Source organism: Phascolarctos cinereus, unplaced genomic scaffold (assembly GCF_003287225.1).
Source record: "Phascolarctos cinereus isolate Bilbo 61053 unplaced genomic scaffold, phaCin_HiC Scaffold_7;HRSCAF=346, whole genome shotgun sequence".
Lineage (NCBI taxonomy): Eukaryota > Metazoa > Chordata > Mammalia > Diprotodontia > Phascolarctidae > Phascolarctos > Phascolarctos cinereus.
The window spans coordinates 28,321,399-28,343,780 of NW_027556180.1; the positions used below are offsets into that span (position 1 = coordinate 28,321,399).

The 22,382-nt window shown below is 40.2% G+C and overlaps 1 protein-coding gene across 1 annotated transcript in view; it reads right to left on the reverse strand.

Annotated features, from left to right (window-relative positions):
- Positions 1–22,382, reverse strand: part of WDR49 (WD repeat domain 49) — a 115,629-nt gene that overhangs the window by 76,319 nt on the left and 16,928 nt on the right. Inside the window, 1 exon segment of the mRNA XM_078147652.1 lies at positions 162–332. Within this exon segment, the coding sequence (XP_078003778.1) occupies positions 162–332 (171 nt within the window).

The following is a 22,382-nucleotide window of genomic DNA, read 5'->3' on the forward strand; positions in this document are numbered from 1 at the left end:
TTCCTATACAAAAAACCCCCCAAAACACTGAAATCTTTATATATATTTAGGTGTCTCCATTCCCATAAAGGTACAAGGAGAAACTTTATGTTTATAAATTTCTATGCCAGATTATCTGTTAATAAGGAGGCTCTCTAGTGAATATGGTTTCTTTAACATACCAATTAAATTGAGGTGAGAGTGGTAGTCAAAAGTGTGGATGCCCTGTGCAATGTTGAAGGATGTCTTCTTAATCCACTTCTGCTTGGATTTTTCCCTCCAAGCCAGTACCACTGTGTTCACATGGCTGGTTGTGCTGGAAATTATAGCATCTAAAGAAGCATCGTAAATCACTGAGAACACAAAGGAGAGACAAAATCATAAACAGATTTCTCATGAGCTAGTGTAATTATTTCAGTCAGGAAGATTTTTTTTTAATCTAAAGAATTTCGATTTTAAATCAGCCTCCAAGAGAGAAGTCAAACTCAGAGCTACAATTTGAACCACAGACAAGACTCTGTCCAAGGTGCTAACATGGGTGGTGTTTCCTCCCCGCTGAAGACTGCAAATTGCCATCTTCTTCTGGTTCACAAACTCCACAGGGGTTGTGGGCAAAGGCAGCCCAAGGGAAGAAAGATAAATTGTGGTCATGGGTCCATGAAGGGAAGATGGGAAGAAAAGGGAGAATTGGCTGCTCCTCCTAGAATGATTGCATACATTCCTAGGACTGGACTCCAAACATACTACTGAGAAGGGCTTCTATAAACATTGTCCTCCGAATTCATGGCTGCCTCACTTCAAACTGGCCTCTGGACCCCTATTCCACTTCCCTCAGTCACCAATTTTGCTCCAAGTAAAAAAAAAAATCCTAGTGATTGGTGCTTTGGCAGACAAATAACTTTGGCTGAGAAGCTAGAAAAAAATCTGCATGAAGATTTGCCCTGCTATGCTGCCTTGAAAGGAAAGTGTTTCCTTTCTGCTCTCTTATTGGAGTATGAGCAACTGGAAAACAGAGAAAAGTACTAGTTTATTCATTTATTCATTCAGCAAGCAAGCAAGCATCAATTTCATGGAGTTTCAAATGGGAAGGGACTTTCAAGATAATTTAGTCTAATCCCTTTATTTTACAAATTAGGAATTTAAGGTCCAAAGAGATGAATTGATTACCCAAGATACCTTGTGTGTTAAAAGGATTAGGATTTGAACCCAGGTCCATTGAATCCAAATCCAGTTTACCTCTCATCAGTTTTCCATATTGAAAACACATGGTAGAAAGTAACATTGATCATAATAATCACATGGGATTCAAGAGAGAGAAGACAACTGACTGATTATATTCTTGGATACTTCTACCCAGAGCAGATGTGACCAGACAAGAGCTCACAAGCCATCTGGTCCCCCACTCCCCACCCCAGAATGATAAGCTGGTTTAACACAGGTTTGTTAGCTCCAGATTCTTTGGGAAGCTGATGGCCTGGGCTCAGCCAGGTTTCAGAAGTTCAGCCAGAAGCTTGGTCAGAAATGCCTGGCTCCTGATGACACCCAGAAAATGCCAGGTCCCAGAGTCCCAGCTCCATTTGGCCACTTCCACTCTAGGTCAGCTTCTTTTTGAACCCAGGAATCAGAGCCACTAAAAGCCAACCCATCATACCTTTTGTTACCAATTTCAATCGAACTTCCCCTACATAGGTTCCTACAAAGGGGATTTCCCTACATTGGCAATGAACTTCTTAATCTGTCCTTTGAGGCCAAATTCCTATTCCAATAAAGCAAGATGTATGAGTATAATCCAGCTCAGTGTTGTGAATACAAAGACAAAAACCACAAAACAGTCCATGTCTTCAAGGAGCTTACATTCTGTCAAGGGATGTAGCTATAAGAGAGATCTCTGTTAATATACAACTCACATTTTTACCCTGCTTTAAGTATTATAATCACTGTAAGGCACAGGTCTACCTCCAGAGCTTGGTCAATATAGTGATCCTCTTCCTACCTTCCCTCTCCTCTCCCCCTATTCTCTGCTCAACTCTATCTGCTCCAGATAAAACTCCTTTCTAGTCTCAGCTCTAATGGTTGTCCCAATGCTCTAAATACCTCTGTTGTTTCATTGACATGGATGGCCTTTCCAATAATGCAGATGAGAGCCCAGTAGCAGAGACAACATGGCCTAATGGATAGGACATGTTTTTGTCAGCAGGAAGATCTGAGTTCAAATCCCACCAGACATCCTTTCTCATTGGGTGACCCTGGGAAAATCATTGGACCCTTCTGTGCCTCAGTTTGCTCCACTATAAATGAGGGGGTTGCAATTGATAGCATCTAATATCCCTTCAAAATGTATATGTCCCATTCATCCACATATTTTACCATTCTTGACCATGTCCTCCCAAGTCTGGCACAAGGCTCCACACAAAATTCTGGGGCCTTCATTCAAGTTCTCCTCCCATCCCCAGGATACCAATGGAGCACAATGACTCCATTCATTTTATTTTTAAAATAAAGTTAAAGGCAAACAAAAGGCACTGTGGTATAATGAATAGTGGTATCCCAAAAGTCCTAGGTTCAAGGCTTGTTTCTGATACAAACTAACTGTGTGATCCTAGGCAAGTTGTTTAACCCCTAAGTGCTGGAGACAACTCTCTAAGAATAGAAATTACAGAGAGGTTGCCAACCTGCGTTAGTAAAGGGAGTTTCCTCATATCAGAATTCCCAGACCAGTGAAATCAACAGGGTATCCCATTTGTTGTTTAGTCATTTTTCAGTTATGTCCAACTCTTCATGACCCCATTTGGAGTTTTCTTGGCAGAGATACTGGAGTGGTTTGCCATCTCCTTCTTCAGCTCATTTTGCAGATGTGGAAATGGAGGCAAACGTAGTTGAGTGACTTGCCCAGAGTCACACAGCTAGTGTCTGAGGCTGAATTTAAAATCAGGAAGCTGGTGTCCTAGCCACTGCACCACCTAGTTTCCTGGATGTAAGCCCTGTCTCTATCCTAAAGATATACAAATACTTTAGCATTTACCACCGAGCTCTTTATCAGTGAGTACACCATTTGCGGAACCACCTCATCCCAAAGCAAGGAACACAGCAAATTCCAACCATTCAAAGCTGGGATCAAGGAAGACCCCCACCCCACAATCAACCATGAGTTGACCAAGGTTCAGCATTTTGGTCTCTCAGGGGATGAAGCCAACTATTGCAGCTGGCTCAGGAAAGAGAACAACGATGTGCATTGCAGCCCTATCATTATCACTCCACATCTGTGGAAATGCCATCATGTCCTTATGGCCCAAACCAGACAAGACATAGCTATCCAAGCAGTTCCTCTGTGATGTGATCGTGCCTTCAAATCTGCTATAATCCACCTTCAGGGAGCCATCAGGGAAAGTCATGGAAAGTGAGTCCTAGATGACAACTCAAAGCAGGCCTTGGAGATGAGGAGCTGCAGGTATCCCAGTACATTTGAGAGGCTGCCAGGCTGCTGCAGGGGCTCAACCTTTTTGATAGATTTTTCTTTTCCTGAGCTAAAACTTGTAATTTATTAAATTATGGTATGTCTGGATCCCCTGAGGCTGTCTAGCTAAAAAGGTGACTATAATGCCATTTCCTTAAAATCAAATTATCTGATTCATAGAACTATTTGCTTAACTTCTTAAAGATGAGGAGGCAGAGCCAAAGGTTAAGCATGCAAATGCCTTAAAGATAAATCCACAAGCAAGAGCAACAACAATGGCTCTTTGCATATATTATCTTGCTTTCTCACAGCCATCCAGTTAGGAAAGTACCTCAGGGGTCATTATCATTCCCATTTGACAGATTAGGTCACTGAGATTCAGAAAGGTTAATGCTAGAAGGTCCAGGTGTGACAAATGATAGAAAAAAATATAATTTTACTTGGAAGGAAAAATTGTCATTCTATCTACATTTGCTTTCAGATTTAAAAAAATGCACTGTGGTCAAATGTCACAGCTTGGTCCTTGGAGATATTCTTAAATTCTGGTCCTTCTATTAAGAGACTTTAATGGGGTCACAAAAGCTAAAAAGCATTAGGGGCAGGATTTGAACACAGTCTTCCTGGTTCCTAGTCCAGTATTCTTTGGGTCACACAGTAGATTTGTAGATTTAGAGCCAGAAGTAATCTTAGAGGTCATTTAATCCAAATTCCTCATTTTACAGATGAAGAAACTGAGGCTCTAAGAGGGTAATGCAACTTGACTAGGAATATAACAGCTAATGAGCATTGAAGACAGAATTTGAATCCAGGTTTTCCTGACTCATAGTCTAGTACCCATCAGATATCAGATAAACTAATAAACTTAATGCCAGATCAGATCTTGGAGGACATCTAGCCCAACCCTCTTATTTTACAGATGAGGAAACTGAAATCCAGAGAGTTTTAGCTCACAATGATATTGTAAATGATTGATCCAGGAATTGAACCCAAATCTTTGAACAAGTTCCTAATCTGAGACTTTATATACTTCGCAACTCTGTCTCTTAAACATGTGAAAAGAAACAAATGCTAAGTTTAGGGGATTTTTTTCTAGATTTTTCCATTAAGAAGACCCCATATTTGGAACTAGAAGTGACCTTAAAGGTCACCTACTCCAACCCCTTCATTTGGCTGCTGGGAAACTGGATTTCAGAGAAGTCAAGTGACTTGTGCAAAATCCCCCAATGAGTCCCTGGATGACTAACCCAAGCAACGACTTTAGGGTCATAATTTAAGGTGAGGGGTGATTACAAGTTGATCTTTTGCCTGACCAAGTCAAGTCAGTCAGCATTTATTAAGTACCTACTATGTGTCAGACACTGGCCACTGGAACTCTAGCATCAGTGTGGTTTTGACTTTTACTCACTTGGGGTGTGGCTATTTGAAGAAAAAAAATGGAAGGAAGGAAAACTACTTGTAATTTCCCAGTTTTTTCTGGTGTCCTGGAAGAACTGTAATACCTAGTCATCTGACTCAGCGTTATGGCAATTAGTTATCTTTAAAAAGCTTTCTGAAGATGAAAAGTGCTATGTACAAAGGAAGCGATGTTATTAAGTGCACTTACAGAAAAAGGGAGCAAGACAATCCCCACTGAGAAATCCTGAACCACCCCCTAGAAACTGTAGGGGAGGGAGGAATAAGAGCGGGCCGTCTCTAATCTAACCACCCAGGCTTGGTTTTTGGTTGGGAGGCTTTTTTAAACCAATTTTCTTACTTTCTAGGTGGGGGAAGGAAAAGGTTGCATCTTGTTATTTAGAAAAAACAAAAAGCATCCCATTGCCTCGAGCTCCCCTTGATGCTCTTTTGCTTCAGGGATCTTATTCCCCAACTTCATCCTTTATTTTGAAGCATGAGGCTCCTTCCCTGCTGGACTACCTTGGGCTTCTTTTACACACTGAGCTCAAAAGAGTTTTCAAAGAGAACTCTGCCATCAGAGGGCTATGCAGAGAATGAGATCAAGGAGTCCCCAGGTTCTGGCCCATTCTTTTGGTTTAGTCCAAATACATCCATCAAATAACTCTGAACCCATTTTTTACAATGAATACATATTAATGTAATCATTTCCTAGAAAACTGAGGGAGCTCATTTCCTTATATCCAGAATACAACAAAGAGGTGACTCCAGTTTAGCTCATACTACAAACTAAACTCCAGGTGGGGACTTCCAACAAACAACCTACTTTGAATAATCATCTTCTGACCAGAGTCTGGCTACTTTCAACTGTTCACAACATAGAGAAATAAACAGCACCAGAGGCAGCTCGATCTAACTGAGGGGGCTGGGGAACCTGTGGCCTCGAGGCCCCCACCCCTGACAATTGTGGGCAATAATTTTACCTGGAAGGATGGTCAAGAAGTAAAGAAGTGAGCCCATTTTTAACGTATAATTACTATAGGTTTGGAGTCAACAGAGATGGGTTTGAATCCTTGCTCTACCATTTTCAATGTGTATGAACTTGGGTAAGTCACTTGAGTTTTAATTCAGCAAGTAGTTATTGAGCATTAATTATGCACCTGGCACTGTGAGAGGCACAGAGAGATACAGAGACAAAAATGAAACCATTCCTGCCCTCAGAGAAGTACCATTCTACTGAGGAAAACCATCAACACGGCTAGACCAAAATGGATCAAAAATAAGCCCAAAGAATGGGAGACACCAACAACTGCAACCTATAAAGGTCTCCTGTTGGAAGCGATACTAGAGCAGCCTCTCGAAGGACACGAGGGATTGCAAGAAGCAAAGTTGGGGAAGAAAACATTCTAGTGTGACGTGGAGGTGGGGTCGCTGTGTTAAAATCTGCATAGAGGTAGGCTATGCATGGAATGTCATGTACAGCCAACAGTGAACTGGCCAGTATGGTGGTAATATAGAGAGTGTAAGGGCGAATAATACGAAATCAGTATGAAAAGTTATTCAGTCAACATGCATTTACTGTCTGCTGGGCAAAATTTGGAGCCAGATCATGAAAGGCAATGTAAAACATTGTCAATGTAAAACAATGATCAAATTGATCAATGTAAAACATGGGGCTTTTTATTTTATCCTACAGGCAGTAAGAAAGCATGGAAACCTCTCACACAAGTGAGTGACACAGTCAGATCTGGGATTTGTAGGAAAAATGCTTTAGAGACTGAAGAAACTAAGGGCAAAGACACCAACGTGGAGGCCATGGCAACAGCGTGAGCAGGGGGTGAGGAGGGCACAGGCAAGAGCAGCAACAGCTCCCTATTCTACATATCCCTCTGCACAGATCACAATCCCTTGAGAAAAGAACTTTCAATGTGGCAAAAAGCAACAGTTTCATTATTGGTAATTTAATGTTAAGTGAATTGCCCGAGGTCTCAGAGAAAGGGAACCAAGCCAGGACAAGCTCTCTCTGATTCTGAAGCCAGCCTCACTGGGCACTCCATAGACCAATGAAAGTATGGGCTTATTTATTACAAAATTATTAAAATTACAAGCCTATGAAAATTTAAATTTAGAACCCAGGTTTAAGAAAATGGTGTTGAATACTTACAACTTAGAGGCAGTATGACAGTTGCCAACTCTCTGGACCCAGAAAAACTTGAGTTCAAATCCCACTAATTAGCTGTGTGACCCTGGGCAAGCCATTTAGAATATCAGTGACTTGGGGATCTCACCAGCACTGATCAATTATTAACCCATAAAAATGTATTTCCCAGGCCCTGGAAACAGTAGATTTTTCAAGGAATTACTGAATTTGTGGCATGTATAATCCCAGACCATATGACCTGCTAAAAGAAAAAGAACCCAAGGAAGAGTTCAATGGAGTTACAAGCCAGATGTATACCCTCAATTCTATGTCATTCTACCTTCGCCCAGGAGCAGTCATCTGTAGCAAGTTTTTGAGCACTGGATACGTGTATTTGGAGGGGACACATGATACATTGGAAAAAGCAGAAGGTCTGGGTTTATATTTCAGCTCTGCTACATACTACCTGTACTGAGGAAAGAGTTCTTACTGCCTCTGGAGTCAAAAGACCTGGGTTCAAATCTGGTGCTTGCAATCAGTGTGGCTTTGGAAAAGTCACTGAATTTCCCTGGACTTCAGGGCAACTAGATGGCACAGTAGGGTAGAGCACTGAGCTTGGAGTCAGGAAGACTTGAGTTCAAATCCAGCTGCAGACACTTACTAGCTGCGGAATCTTGGATGAGTCACTTAACCTTTGTTTGCTTTAGTTTCCTCTACTGTAAAATTGGGATAATAGCACCTAACTCTCAGGGTTATTGTAAGGATCAAATGAGATTATCATTGTAACATTCCTGGTACATAGTAAAAGCTATATAAATGTTATTGTTATTGTTGTTATCTGTAGAATGAATGGAATGGATTAGATGGCCTTCCAGTTCCAGATTTATGATTTTATGACCTCATTGGGACTCAGTTTCCCTATATGCAAAATAAAATGGTAATATTAGAAGACCTCTGTAGTCCCTTCTGGAGTTAAATTTATAGGCAAGTCATTTAACCTCTCCATCCTGTATTTAACAAAGACTTATCTAGTAATTTATAGATGGGTTACTGATTGGTTTTGTTATTCCACTATTGAAATCTTAGCTATGTGGTATACTGATAAGCAGGCAAAAGGACAGCAAAGATTTCTCTTCTATGGTTCTAAATTCGTGGTCTGAATTCTACCCATCCCCGTATTAAGTCTTTCCCTTCCTTCAAGAACCGACTCAAGAGCTAACCCCTCTATGAAATTTTGTCCGGTCAGATGCTTTCCCATTTGGAAAGTAACCTATCACTTCTTCACATTATTTATTTATTTATTTATTTGTTTTGTTTTGTTTTGTTTTGTTTTTTGGATAGGCAATGGGGTTAAGTGACTTGCCCAGGGCCACACAGCTAGTATGTGTTATGAGGCCGGATTTGAACTCAGGTCCTCCTGAATCCAGGGCCAGTGCTCTATCCACTGTGCCACCTAGCTGCCCCTTCATATTATTTAAATCAGTGATATCAACCTCAAATTGAACTGGATCCCAAGCATATGATGTAGAAAACCACAAACCAACATTATCTATGTTGTATTGTATTCTTATCTATGTTGTTAAACATTTCCCCAAAACATTTTAATTTGGTGGGAGCCACTCAGGAGTTTTGTGGGCCTCCTGAAATTGTCAGGCCAGAGTTTTAACACTTCTGACTTAAATCACCTTGCTTTGACTTCTTGTTTGCATTTATCATATTCTTTCTCATTTTATACTTAAAGTGTCTATGCCTTTTCCCTCCTATTAGACTGTCAGCTCCTTGGGAGCAAGGTCTGTGTCACAGCGATCACTGTGTCCTTCTAACTAACATAGTACCTTGTCTGTAGTCCATTTTAAAATGTTCATTAAATTTAATTAATAACCTTATATCTATATATTGAGTTCTTCCTTAAAATATCTGAGCTTTTCTTTCCATTTAATTTATCCTCATCTTCAAAGAGCAAATAACATATTTACTAACATATTTTCACTCAGCACATTTCCTCCTACCTCATACTGAGAAGGAAATTAAGAAAAATATATTGTCTGTATAATTCACAGTCAGAATCACAGATTTGCCAAATGGGAAGGAACCTCAGAGGCATCAAGTCCGATCTATACCCAAGCAACACTCTCTTTTGTGACTTGCATAATAAGTAGTCATTCAGTCCTTGGCTAAAGGCCTCCAATAAGGCAAAAACCTACCGCCTCCTGAGGCAGTCCAGCCCATTTGGAGATTACTTCGCTAGGAAGTTTCCCTGACACCAAACCTAAATCTGCCTCTTGGAAACTTCTACCTGGTTCTGCTCCTGCCCCCCAAGACTAATCAAAAATCAGAAGTGCAGTTGCTCTTCTATGTGTCAATCACTTGACTAATCAGTAATTGAGCAATGAGCCTTTATTAAGCACCTGTTATGTGCTAGGCACTATTCCAGGCTCCAGAAATACAAAGACAAAAATGGAACTGTCTTTTCTCTCAGGGCTACTTGCAGACAGTTAAGGTCATTGGACCATAGGATCATAGGTTTAGAATAGAAAGGAATATAGACACCATTTAGTGTGACCCCATTACTTTACAGAAGAGGAAACTGAGGCTCAGAAAGGTTGAGTAATTTGTCCAAGGTCATACAGTCAGTAAGTGTCAGAATTGAGCTTTGAACCCAGGTCCTCTGATTTCATATCCAGTCCATTTCCCACTGTATCGTGTACCTCTATGTCTTTTCTTCAGGCTCAATGTCTAAAATCCTATGTGGTCTATCCAAAATGGAGTACAATGAGACAACACTTCTTTATCCATAATGGTTTCCATCTTATTAGATTCAGACCAACGTTCTGGCCTACCAGGTTCTTGTTGGATTCTTACCCACCCCCCTTTTCTCTTTCCTTTAAAGACAGTAAGAAGTAAAAGGGCTAGGATTATCAGTTTCACATCACTTTTTCCCCTTCACAAACTTGAGCTGTGTATCAGTCATATCTGACTTTTCATGACCCCATTTTGGGTTTTCTTGGCAGAGATACTGGAGTGCTTTGTCATTTTCTTCTCTAGCTCATTTACAGATGAGGAAACTGAGGCAGACAGGGTTATGACTTGCCCAAGGTCATGTACCTAGTAAGTGTCTGAGGCTGGATTTGAACTCAGAAAGAGGAGTCTTCTTGACTCCAGGCCTGGTACTCTATCTACTGAGCCACCTAGCTGCACCAGCCAAAAACTGTGCTAGTCATCATCCCTGAACTCGGTACTCCATGTCTAACCTCATGAATCCATACTCACTGGAATGTCCCCTACCTGAAGTGTGCTTCCTCACGTCTAACTCCCAGAATCCTTGTTTTCCTTCTTGCTTCAGCTCTGCTGTCACCCAGTGATACAAATACTAGGCCAGTGCTTTGTATGTACTATGAACTTAATAATTTATTGGAGCACAGAATTTAGAACTGAAAAGCCCCTTTGAGATCATCCAGTCTGATCCTCTCATTTTTGCAGATGAGGAAACTGAGGCCTGGAGAAGTTAAGTGACTTATCCTAGAACACACAGGTCACTAGGTGGCAGAGCTGGCATTCAACCTCAGTTTGTCTAAGGCCATATCTAGGGCTCTTTCCTCTGTTCCATATTGCCCATTCAAAATAGGGTTGACAGCATGTACTTACTTCTTGGCAACAAGAGAAAAATTTTTGCAATAGAGAAAAAGCACACTTAACCAGCATATTGTCAAGGCAAGTGAGTATCAAATTAAAATAATAGCCAAATGCAGGTCATTTCCTGGGATGAGGAAAGGGTGGATTTCAGGGAAGAAGAATAAACCAGTATTTGCTTCTTTTTTTCCTTCCTTCTTCACTTGCTCTATTCCTTCTGTCTCTTAGGATAAAGTTATAAAACTGTCATTGGGAAAACAATTTGTTTAAAGTTCAAACTATTAACTTTGAGATAAAGGAAACAGACATTGAAATATTATGGTCCACTGCTAGAAGTTTCTACTTGGTCTTCTTCCCAAAGATACTCAAGCCTCAAAGCTGAAAGTTTGAAAGAAAAAGAAGCATGTTTCTTTATGTTGGATTTTTTTCCCCCTTCCATTTATGTCAAAAGTTGAGTTAAGAATGGACTTTCAGGATTCTATCCCCAGCCCTAAGGGAAGAATTCAGTGAAGAGGATCCCAGAAACATGAGGAAACGAGCCTCCATCTAGCCAGAATTCCAAGTCAAATCCCCAGGATATAGGAGGGTTACAAAATTTCACTGAGAGACAAAGACATTGCCACTGACCTGGGACATCAACACCTGTCCTGAAAAGCCCAAGACTTTGGTACTGACAGAGAAACATGAATAATTTCAGACAAAAAGTCAGTCAGACAGAACCTTTCAGTGATGCAATACCTCCCACTGGGAGCTTTTCCAGGTGCCTGCTCACACCCTGGCCCCATCTTCTGACTCCTCTGCTTCTATGATTGAACTTTGCTTGTCAACAAGCCTCACTTGTCTTGCTTACTGACTCAGTCTTGATTCTTAAACAGGACATAATACACACTCCTACCCAATCCTGTCATGACTCCTGGTCTCATCTCAGACCAAACCCTTAGTTTTCCTCTCAGTCCCCTCCCCCAATCTGTAGGAGACTGCTCAGTCTCAATCCCTGCTTTTCTAGGCACATCCTTGCTTAAATCTCTCTGGTACTCCACTCCAGCACAGCTCCTATCTACGGATTATGTCTCCTTCTCCATTTAGTAGCCTGTATACTTATTCTTTGTGTGTTTTTGTTTTAAATTCTCTTGCTTTTATTTCCTCCGGGAATACACTTTTTAAAAATGTGGCCCCAAGCCTTCAGACAGTTTTAATTTGATATTTCTCCATCCTTTAAGCAATCTGCCCTTGAAGTATTTTTCCTAAAATCCATTCAATATCAGATCTGAGATTTTTAGCAATGAAAGACAAAAGCATAGTTTTCAGAATACAACAATATAGTCCAATGGAGGAGCTCTATAGAGAATGTTAACAGGCAGGCTTAAATAAAAACAAGAGAAATGAAGGGGGCAGATGTTTGGAACACTTTAAACTCTCAAGCACAGGTTCAAGGTAACCTAGCCATTAGGGCCACCTACCTTTACCTCCTGTTGTACTCTGACTCAGAATTTTAGCATAAAACAGCCAAACGGACTGAATTTTCCCTGCCCCTTTGTCTTCCCTGAGTGACCTTCCTTTCCTCCTCCTCTTTCTTCCCTTTTTTTCTCCATAAAACCGTCTCCGGCTAAGCCCACCCAGTCACTGCATTCCCTCCCAGATCCCAACAAGCATGTGTGGTGACAGACCCACAGCTGGACAATGTGCACATGTTCCCAAGTTTGGTTGGGAGGGGTTCCCACTCCTTGGGATGTGTTGGCCCCATCTGGTGTTTTTCTCGAAGGCAGGATGCCCATTTTCCTAGCCCTCTCTGTCATCACGTTACTCCTGACTCAATGTTCTGTGTACAATACCACCTGACAAGGCTCTCTGGTTCCATCACGTTCACTGAATATGCCTAAGTAGAAGCAACAGACGTGACTGATGTGTTCATGATGATAGTGTTCATTTAGCTATTACGTGTGTTTTTATAAACCTGGAGGCAGTGTGGTCCAATGGCAGGAGCACTGACTCTGTAGCCTGAGGATCTGGGTTCAACCGCTACTTTGGTCGCTCACTCCCTGTGTGACTCTAGATTAGTCACTTAACTTCTCTGGTCCTCAGTTTTCTCATAGAAGCCCCCACTCCAAGGGGCCACACTTTGTAAAATGTCAGGTTGGATTAGAATGCATCTCAGGTCTATTCTAGCTCTAGAGTCATGGAAGCTTTAAGTATGAGATGAATGAGCAAAACAATTTTTATAATACATGATATACAATATAATACTTAACATACAGCATATATTAAAACTGTATCTTGTTTTGATCCCCCTGACTACCATCCCCTTCTATCAATACAGTAAGTATAGATAATATAATAATACATTATTATATTGATATATTATCATATATAATTACATTATTATTTATTATATAATACATTTATGCATTATTACACATAATTACAGTATATATTATCATAGAATATATTATGTTTATATATTATTTGTGTTATATTATATTTATAGTCTTGTATATTTACTATGTTAATTATATATAATATAGCATATACTATTATATTTATGTAATATAAATATAATAAACATAAGTAGCCCATATAAAGTGGCAGTAGCAGAGAGTAAGATTACAAAGGGGAACCTGGAAGTCATGTAGAGACTGTCCTGAAGATCAAAGGAGCATGATTTGTGACCTGTATCATGTATTTATGAAAAATCACATCCTGGTAATACATGAAGGCATCCAGGCCTTGCTGCCAGGACCTTTTTGGTCCTGCGATGTGTAAATTTCAGATAAGTTTCAGACATCTGCGGCAAGACCGGTAGAACACCAAATGGTGCTGATAACTTTGGATGACAAGCGTATGGTACTTTAAAGTTTTACTGATGTAGATTTATTAACTTTAAAGTTATGCTGACAACTTTGAGATGCTGTGAATATGGAAATGAACTAACCCCAAGGTGATATGGGTAAGAGTCAGTCTGCCTCCCTGCCAAAAAAAAAATGCTATAAAAATGAGACTCCAAACTCCTCTTCCCATTTAGTATGCTTCCATCCCCATCAGGTCTGTGCTGCTGAGTCCTCCCAACTCTTCATGACTTCATTTGTGGTTTTCTTGGCAAAGATAGTAGAGTGATTTAACATTTCCATATCCATCTCATTTAACAGATGAAGAGACTGAGGTAAACAGGGTTAAGTGACTTACCCTGGGTCATACAGCTAAGGAAGTATCAGAGGCCAGATTTGAACATGGAAAGATGAGTCGGCCTTACTCCAGGCCCAGCACTCTATGCACTATGGTGCCACCTAGATGCCTGTGTGCCGCTAAAGACCAAATAAGATCAAGTCTGTGAGGTGTTATATGAAAAAGGCAACTGCTTTTGTTGGAAAGTGTCTGAAACTGGTTTGAAAATCCTTTTAGCAGCTTCCCTCCAGATATTCCATCTTTTCATAGACACAGCAAATAATCGTATGTTCAAGGTACCGAACCTGGCCTTGCATTGTGTTGTTGAGTTGACGGCTTTGCATAATAAAAGATTAAAATTGGGAGCAGGCGGGAGGATGGGATAAGCCTTTATCATAGATCATAGGATTAGAGAATTAGAGCCCGAAGGGAACTTGGAGGCCATCCAGTCCAGCCCTGCCATTTGACTCATGGGGAGGCTCCAACGAGAGAGGGAAGCAATTTGCTAAATGTTACATAGATGAGAGAGAGAGCTAGACAGCAAGAGAGAGAGAGAGAGAGAGAGAGAGAGAGAGAGAGAGAGAGAGAGAGAGAGAGTGAGGAGAGAAAGAGAGAGAGAAAGAGAGCTAGAGACTGGACACATGATATCCTTGACCTTTGGCAATGGTTCTCAAACTTTGGGGTTTCAGGACCCCTTCTGTTGGTGTGTGTTACATCTAGTAATATTGAAACACTATATTATTATGAAAATTGTTTTGACATATAGAAGTCCCCCACCCACCCAGAGGTCCCTGGACCACATTTTGAGAACCACTGGTCTAGGCAAAGGACTTCCAGGTGAAAAAAACTCTATTAGTGAAGATTAGTACCTGCTTTGCAACATGAAATCTGAGAGAGCAGAGCTGTCAAACATAGTAAATAAATAAAAATACAATACAACAGCGATAATGTGAGTATGTGGTTTTCTAAATCAATGTGAGATCCCCAAAGCTCCTTATTTATGTATAGTTTGGTGGTCCCATTCTGTATGAGTTTGACACCATTGGCCTAGAGCACAGAAACATTAAGTGACTTGCCCAGGGTCATGCAAACTGCCTGTCAAAGTTGAGACTTGAACTCAAGTCTTCCTGGTATATTTATATATACCACTTTAAGGTTTCTAAAATTTCATATGTATATATAATATATATGTATGTATATGTAAATGTTTATGTATATATGTACATATATACACACATATATGTTTTTTTATTTGATCTTTACAGCAACCGTGTATGTGTGTGTGTCCCTAATCACTGCAAAGGGGGGAGGGAGAAGTAGAATTCTCTTTCCTTCTCTCTCTCTCTCTCTCTCTCTCTCTCTCTCTCTCTCTCTCTTCTCTCTCTCTCTATCTCCCTCTCCTTCTCGCTCTGATATGTGATGAAAAGGAATAGTTTTATATTATTGGTAATTTCATTGCTAATTGTCAATACTAATTGTCTTTCTGCTAAATATAATCCCATCATCTGTGCATTAAAAAAAGCAATTATGTGGGACCTTAGAAGGTAAGCAGGGTCAGAGATGGGGTCAGAACAGGCTGATTTAAGAAGGCTTAGTCACTCCTGATTGGAGTGGCTTCCCATGAGAAAAGAGGACTAAGGAAGAAGAAGACTCCGAGATCCTTCTCCAGGTCCTAAGGGATTCAAGAGTTTTGTCTCTGCCTCCACAGCACAAAGATGGAGCCCAAGAGCCCAGAGCTTCCAACTCTCCCCACTTACACCTTGACCTTAGTCCCCCATTTTTTAAAAGATGAAACTGAGGTTTAAAAAGTATCTTGCCCAGGCTCAGACAACCAGTGTCTGAGGTGAGATTGGAACTCAGATCTTCCTGATTCCAGGTCCAGCACTCTATTCACTGAGCCACCTAGCTGCCCATTCATTTATGAATATAGGCAACCAAATATGATTCTGAGGTGTCAAAAGAGTTTTACCACCAAAGGCATTCACGATACACACACGTAGAAAAAGGTTGAGTACCTCAGCTTTTTGGTCTTTCTCACAGTAATCCCCTTCCTTTCAATTTCCATTGAGGAGATGAAGAGGAGGATGGGGAAAAGTTGAGAGTTCTAAAGAGCTTAGGGAGATGACCAGGCTTTCCCTGATTTCTTGCCCAGTAGCGTCAATGACAGAACAAGAATCTGAAACTTCTCACCAAGTGCTATTTATACTATCCCAATGTCATTCTATTGATGTTGTTGACAGTAATTGAAAAGGTAAGCCCACTGTAGGTTAGGCAAAGACTTGTATAACAGGGGACTAGTGAAGAAGGGCTTGGTCTCTCCTGCATATAGAGTGTGTTTTGCCAGCCACCACACCACACAAGACACTTGGTGAACCTGGTTCCAGGAACAAGTACAGAATAATGGAGAGTCTTGCACACACAGATATTCTGTGGCAGTTTCCTATTGGCTTACTGTGTATGTATGAAAAGCCTTTTAATTGACTGAGTCTAAACTGAGTGGGCAAAAAAAGACTCCAATAAAAGAATGCGATCTCTCTCTTTCCCTGGTGGCAAGTGAGGCAGGAACTGCTATAGCCTCTGGTTGGGGAGAGGAGTAAAAGGCATGTACTGCTGCCAGATGCCTCCTCTCTCACAAGACACTTCTGTTCCTCTGTCTGTTGGATTTCTTCTCTCTCTACATCAATAAACCAATGAACATGTATTAAGTACCTACTGTGAGCCAGGCATTGTGCTAAACACTTGGGATTTTTTTTTTTAAAAGGCAAAATCCCTTGAGGATCTTACAATCTAATGAGCTCATTGAATAAGTTTCAGAAATAAAATGTGTATGAGTTTTGATCCAGAAATCAGAGACCCTTACAACATTTGCCATAGCTATGGCAGCAGCCATGCCTGGTGAGCTATCATACCCCTGAGGCACAACCTTCCTGACCCAGCTTAGCAGTGGGTAAACCTGTCAGTGGAGACACCATCTCCTACAAGCAAGGGAGACTTGTCAATTAGCTATATTACAATCAGAAATAAACTTGGTAGGAGGAATGCTTTATAAGGAACCACTTTGTTTGGACCCACTCTCCTCTGGAACTGGGTTGTAGAGGACAGAGTGAAGCACAGTTCAGGGGGAATGATTTTTATACTACAACTTTTCAGTAAACATCCCTTTGGGGTTTTTTTTAAATTTTTATTTATTTTATTTTTAATTTGTGGAATAAAACAAGCATTTCCATGACAATAAAAAAAATTTAAAAGATGATTGGGTAAAATGGATAATTTCAATTACATTAAATTAAATATCTATTTGTAAAAGCTAATAGATGTTAATTGGTTAGCAGTGATGTCAAGGAGCTATCAATTGATCAAATTGATATTGGAATTCTAATCAATGGTTAGGTGATACTGGGGAGACGATTACCGGCTACTGATATTGAGAAGATATACCAGATTGGGGATTCATGAGCAATAGCATTAGAGAAAGAGAGATGATATCCCCAATCCCTAAAACTAAAGAGATGAGTAGTCTTGCTTTTGGGACCTAGCTCCAAGGGTTAGTGGGGTTTGAGAGAGTGAGCCAAAAGCTTGTCAATGCTATACTTGGTAGACTTCAGAGAATAAGAGAGATCTGAGCTGAGTCTTAGAGGATAGAAAGGATAAGGGCATGTTGGAAAAGAAGGGGGGAGCATCTAGAAGATGAGGAAGAAAGTGTGGGCAAATATAAAACTTTCCAAAGGACATTGAGAAAGACCATCAATTTAACCACTGAAAAGTTCAAGAAAGTCATTAGATGGAACTTACAGTCAAATAGTAGAGAGCCTGGAATGTCAGACTAAGGAGTCTGGCTTCTGCTCAAAGAAGCCACTGAAGGTTTCAGAGAAAGAGAAAAACTTGACTGAAGAAGTTTTTTTTTTTTTGGCTAGGCAATGGGGTTAAGTGACTTGCCCAGGGTCACACAGCTAGTAGGTTATGTGTCTGAGGTCGGATTTGAACTCAGGTCCTCCTGAATCCAGGGCCAGTGTGAAGAAGTATTTTAAAGAAATCAGTCTGCTGGCGGTTTTCAAAATGGCTTGGATAGGAGAAAGACCAGAAAGACCACTTATTGGGACAGTCTGAGGGAGCAGAATGAGAACCAAAGCCAGCCTAGTGGCAAAGACAATGGAGCAAAGCAAAATGAAGGCAAGAGAGGTCAAAGAAAGATCTTGGTGACTGATTTAGATATGGGACTCAAAGACTGGATACGGATCTAGAATCAGTTTTAAAGTTTCATTTATATGATAATATTTTTTCCTAAGGGAAAAAAAAAGAATAGAGAAATATCCACAGGATTTGCAAAAAGACCAAGAGTAGTAGCTGAGAGCCAGAAAATATAGTCGGAACTGGATTTTTAAATTAGTTAAATGAAGAAACACTGGGGACTCCAAAGGGAATAGCGCTCTTCTGTAAAGCTCCATGACTTAATGTATTTGAGAAAAGCCTCGGGTTAACCATTTAGAACCTAGGAGAGTTTATATTTTAGACACTAGAGTTGGAATGAACTTTTAGAGAAGGGTCATTCAACCTCTTTATTTTACAGCAGAGGAATCAGAGGTTGAGAGAGATTTTAAAAACTCACCCAAAGTCACACTTGTTGCAAGGATTTTCCCCCCAATTTCCTGTTCCTCTTCTAATTGAAGCTAATTAATTTACATGATCAAAATTCTCCATTGTATCTTCTGGGGTCCTCTTTATCCCTTCTTTGGCTATGTATTCTTTTCTAACCATAGATCTGAAAGGTAATTTATTTCTTTTTCCTCTAATTTGTTTATGATACCAATTTTTGTTTAAATGTTTTATGTTTAAATCATGTCTCCATTTAGAGTTCATTTTCATTTATGGTGTGAGATATTGGTCTATGCCTAGATTCTGTGAGACTCCATCCCAGTTTTCCCAGCAGTTTTTATCTGATAGTGATACTCTGGCCCAGTATCTGGTGTCTTTGGGTTTATCAGACACAAGACTACTTGTGTTTCTTAGCTTCTGCATTAGGTGCCAAATCTGTTCCACTCTAGCTCTTAATCAGTGCCAAATAATATTGAGGATAATTTCTTCGTAGTATAGATTGAGATATAGTATTACTAGGCCTACTTCCTTCCACTTTTTATTTTCATTATTTCTCTTGAGATTCTTTACTTTAGCTTCTCTTTTCTTTTTCTTTTCTTTTTTTTTAAGGCAGTTGGGGTTAAGTGACTTGCCCAGGGTCACACAGCTAGTAAGTGTCAAGTGTTTGGTCTGAGACCGGATTTGAACTCAGGGCCTCCTGACTTCAGGGCCGGTGCTCTATTCACTGCGCCACCTAGCTGCCCCTACTTTTGCTTCTCTAGATCAATTGCATTGTTTTTTTTTTTCTACCACCATTTGTTTGTCATGGCACTGAATAAGTAAATTAATTTAAGTAGTATTGTCACACAGACAAACAACTTTGAAAAACTTGAAAAATCTGATAGACACAATGACCACCCACTATTCCAGATAATCAAGGATGGCTTACTATCCATTTCCTGATAGAGAAGTGAGATGCAGCTAAGTTCAGAATGATTTTTTTTTTTAAATGGCCAATGTGGAAATGTGTTTTGCTTGGTTTAAGTATATTTTTATTATCTTGTTTTTCCTTATTTCAGAGGACAGAGAGAAGGGAGGAAAAATAATTTCTGTTCATTAAAAAGAAAAGATTTTTTTTAAAAAATGAAACAAGTAATAATGTGGTGTCTAATGGCACTTTGGGGGTCCTGTTCACTCTATATTACCTCAAAGCTACTCACAGCGTACTTTCTGTAAATTAAACTCTGTTCGTTTTAACTTCTTAGCAGTAACATCCAAACATGTCCATTTGCTTGCTAATATTCCAGAATAAATGGGCAAAAAAACAAAAGTGCAAAAAATAAAATAAAGAATAAATCAGACTATATTACCTTCTCCTATTCAGTAAACTCCAATGTTTTCCTTTATCTCTAGGATTAAACCTCATTCCTTTGTTTGACATATGAAAATTTGTGCAATCTGTTCTATTCTTATTTCATCAGTCTTCTTCCACCTTGCTGCCCTCCATGAAGTCTATCATGCCGCCATATTGTTCCATTGTCCCTCATTTACAATATTCCACAACTCGTCTCTAGGCCTTTGCCATGAATTTCCACCATGCCTGAGATACTCTCGCTCCTCATCTCTACCTCTTTGAATCCTGTCTTCCTTCAAAAGGCTTCTACAGGAAGCCTTTTCTAGAACAATACCACCTACACACACACACACACACACACACACACACACACACACACCCCACCATCTGTACTTAGGCAATCAACATATATTAATGCTAGCTCTTTCCCCTACAAGGTAACCTTTCATCTCCTCCTCATGCACCTTGTCTACACTATCTATGCCCATGTTGGCTCTCTCTTTAGAACATAAGCTTCATGAAGGCAAGACTGTTTTAACTTTTTTTTTAGCATCCTCAGTGCATCAAACATGCCTGATCTATAATAATTGCTTGATAAATGTTTATTGGTTGATTGGTTGACAGCTTACAGTTATCACACAGACTTAAAAAGGAAATTATGGGCAGCTAGATTGTACAGTGGATACAGTACTGCCCCTGGAGTCTGGAAGATTCATCTTCTGGAATTGAAATATGACTTTAGACACTTACCGGCTGTGTGCCCCTGGGAAAGCCACTTAACCCTGTTTGCCTCAGTTTCCTCATCTGTAAAATGAGCTGGAGAAGGAAAAGGTAAACCACTCCAGCATCTTTAGCAAGAAAACCCCAAGTGGAATCATGAAGGGTTGGACAGAACTGAGAAATGACCAAAAAAAAAGAAAAAGGAAATTACCTTTATTGAAACCTGGAAAAAAATTAATTTTCAATGACATTTTAGGATCATAAAGCCAGAAAGGACTAAGAGGCCAGCAAATCCAAAGCCTTTATTTTGTACATGACTAGACTGAGGCACAGGGAAGATGAGTGAGCTACCCATGGTTACATGGGTAGCCAACATCAGAGGCAAGGTTTGAACCAAGTTTCTCTGATTCCAGAGCCAGTATTCCTTCTACTTCATTATTCTTCTATTCTAACAATCCAGTCACACTTGGTAAGATCCCGGGGTCGTGCCTTTTGCATGTAGTATAAGAGAAGGTTCTAGACTACAGCCCGACATTTTTCACAATATCCAGGCCATTCATCTCTTTAATTCATGTAGGGGTCAATGAAAGCTTGTCGCAGGTGCCAAATTGACACAAAGTGCAGATGAAGAAGTGCACTTTGTAGGCTTGTCTAAAATTTTAAGTGGTTATGAAAACTAATGAGACTTCCCTGCACTGGAGCACCCCCTAACATCTCGTTGTGATTCAGAGGGGAATCTGGACCTTCAGAAGCTCTACCAGTAGAGCACAAGCCCGGCCAGCCACTACCAAGCTGACAAGGCTTTCCACACCAACCCAGTTACTGACAGCTACTGTCTTAAGTATTGACCTCCCTAAGTTCCATCAGGCTCCTTAACTAGTTGGCCAAAGGAAGATGCATTTTTCACCTGCAATTGTGCTGGAAGACCTAGAAAAATTAGGTGATTTGGGCAAGGTCACATGAAAGGAAATTATAGGATCATAAAACTAGAACTAGACAGGCAGGGGCATCTAATGGAACACCTTTATTTTACAGATGATGAAACCTAGAAAAATTAAATGACTTGCCCAAGGTCACACATGTAGGAATCTTCAGAGAGATTTTGAACCAGGGTCTTCTGACTCTAGGGCCAATACTCTTCCCACTGTACTGTTCTGCTTCGATTGTATAACAAGGACTTTGGATTTGATGATCTCAAAGGCACTTTCAGCTCTAAATCCTATGAACCAAATGCAATAGTTTTCCAACTAGCTTTGCTAATTCAAGTCTCTCCCACTACACCCTAGAAAGCACCAATGCCAACAAACCCCTCACAACTCCCCCTTTTATCCTATTGCTCCTTAGCTCAAAGACATCCAATGCCAACCTATTCGCTATTGCATCAAATAAAAACTCTAGTTTTCCAAGGTGCTCTATCATCAGACACCACGGTAAATCGATGCAACCTTATTTTCCCCTTTTCTCTAGTACACAAGTCAGACCAATCCCTTCACTGTCCCCAAACTAGGCTGTTTTTATAATGTGTGCTAGCTAAATTTTCTAGGATTCCGTGCTCCATCTTATCTCTGTGCCTTATGTCACACATGTTTTTTTCACCTGGAACACCTCCCTCTTTTAGTCTTCTGCCTACCCAAACCACTTCCTAAATAAAGCTTTCCCTGACTAATCCAGTCTTCAATACACTCCTTCTTCTCTAATTTCCTATATCCTTTTGCATCACTAAAACACAATATAATGCTTAATTTCAGACAGCCTTACATTGTCCTCTAATTATTTTCTTTGGACTAGTCTTATCTCTCTAAGTAGATTACAATTTCCTTTCGGAGAGGAATAAAAAGAAGTCATGGTGGATAGGACTTGGGATTTAGAGTCAGCTTCAACAATGTTCAAATCCTCTTGATATATTTGCTAGCTGTTTAATTCTGGGGAAAGTCATTTAACCCCATGTAGGCTCAGTTTTCTCATTTGGAAAGGAGAGTTCA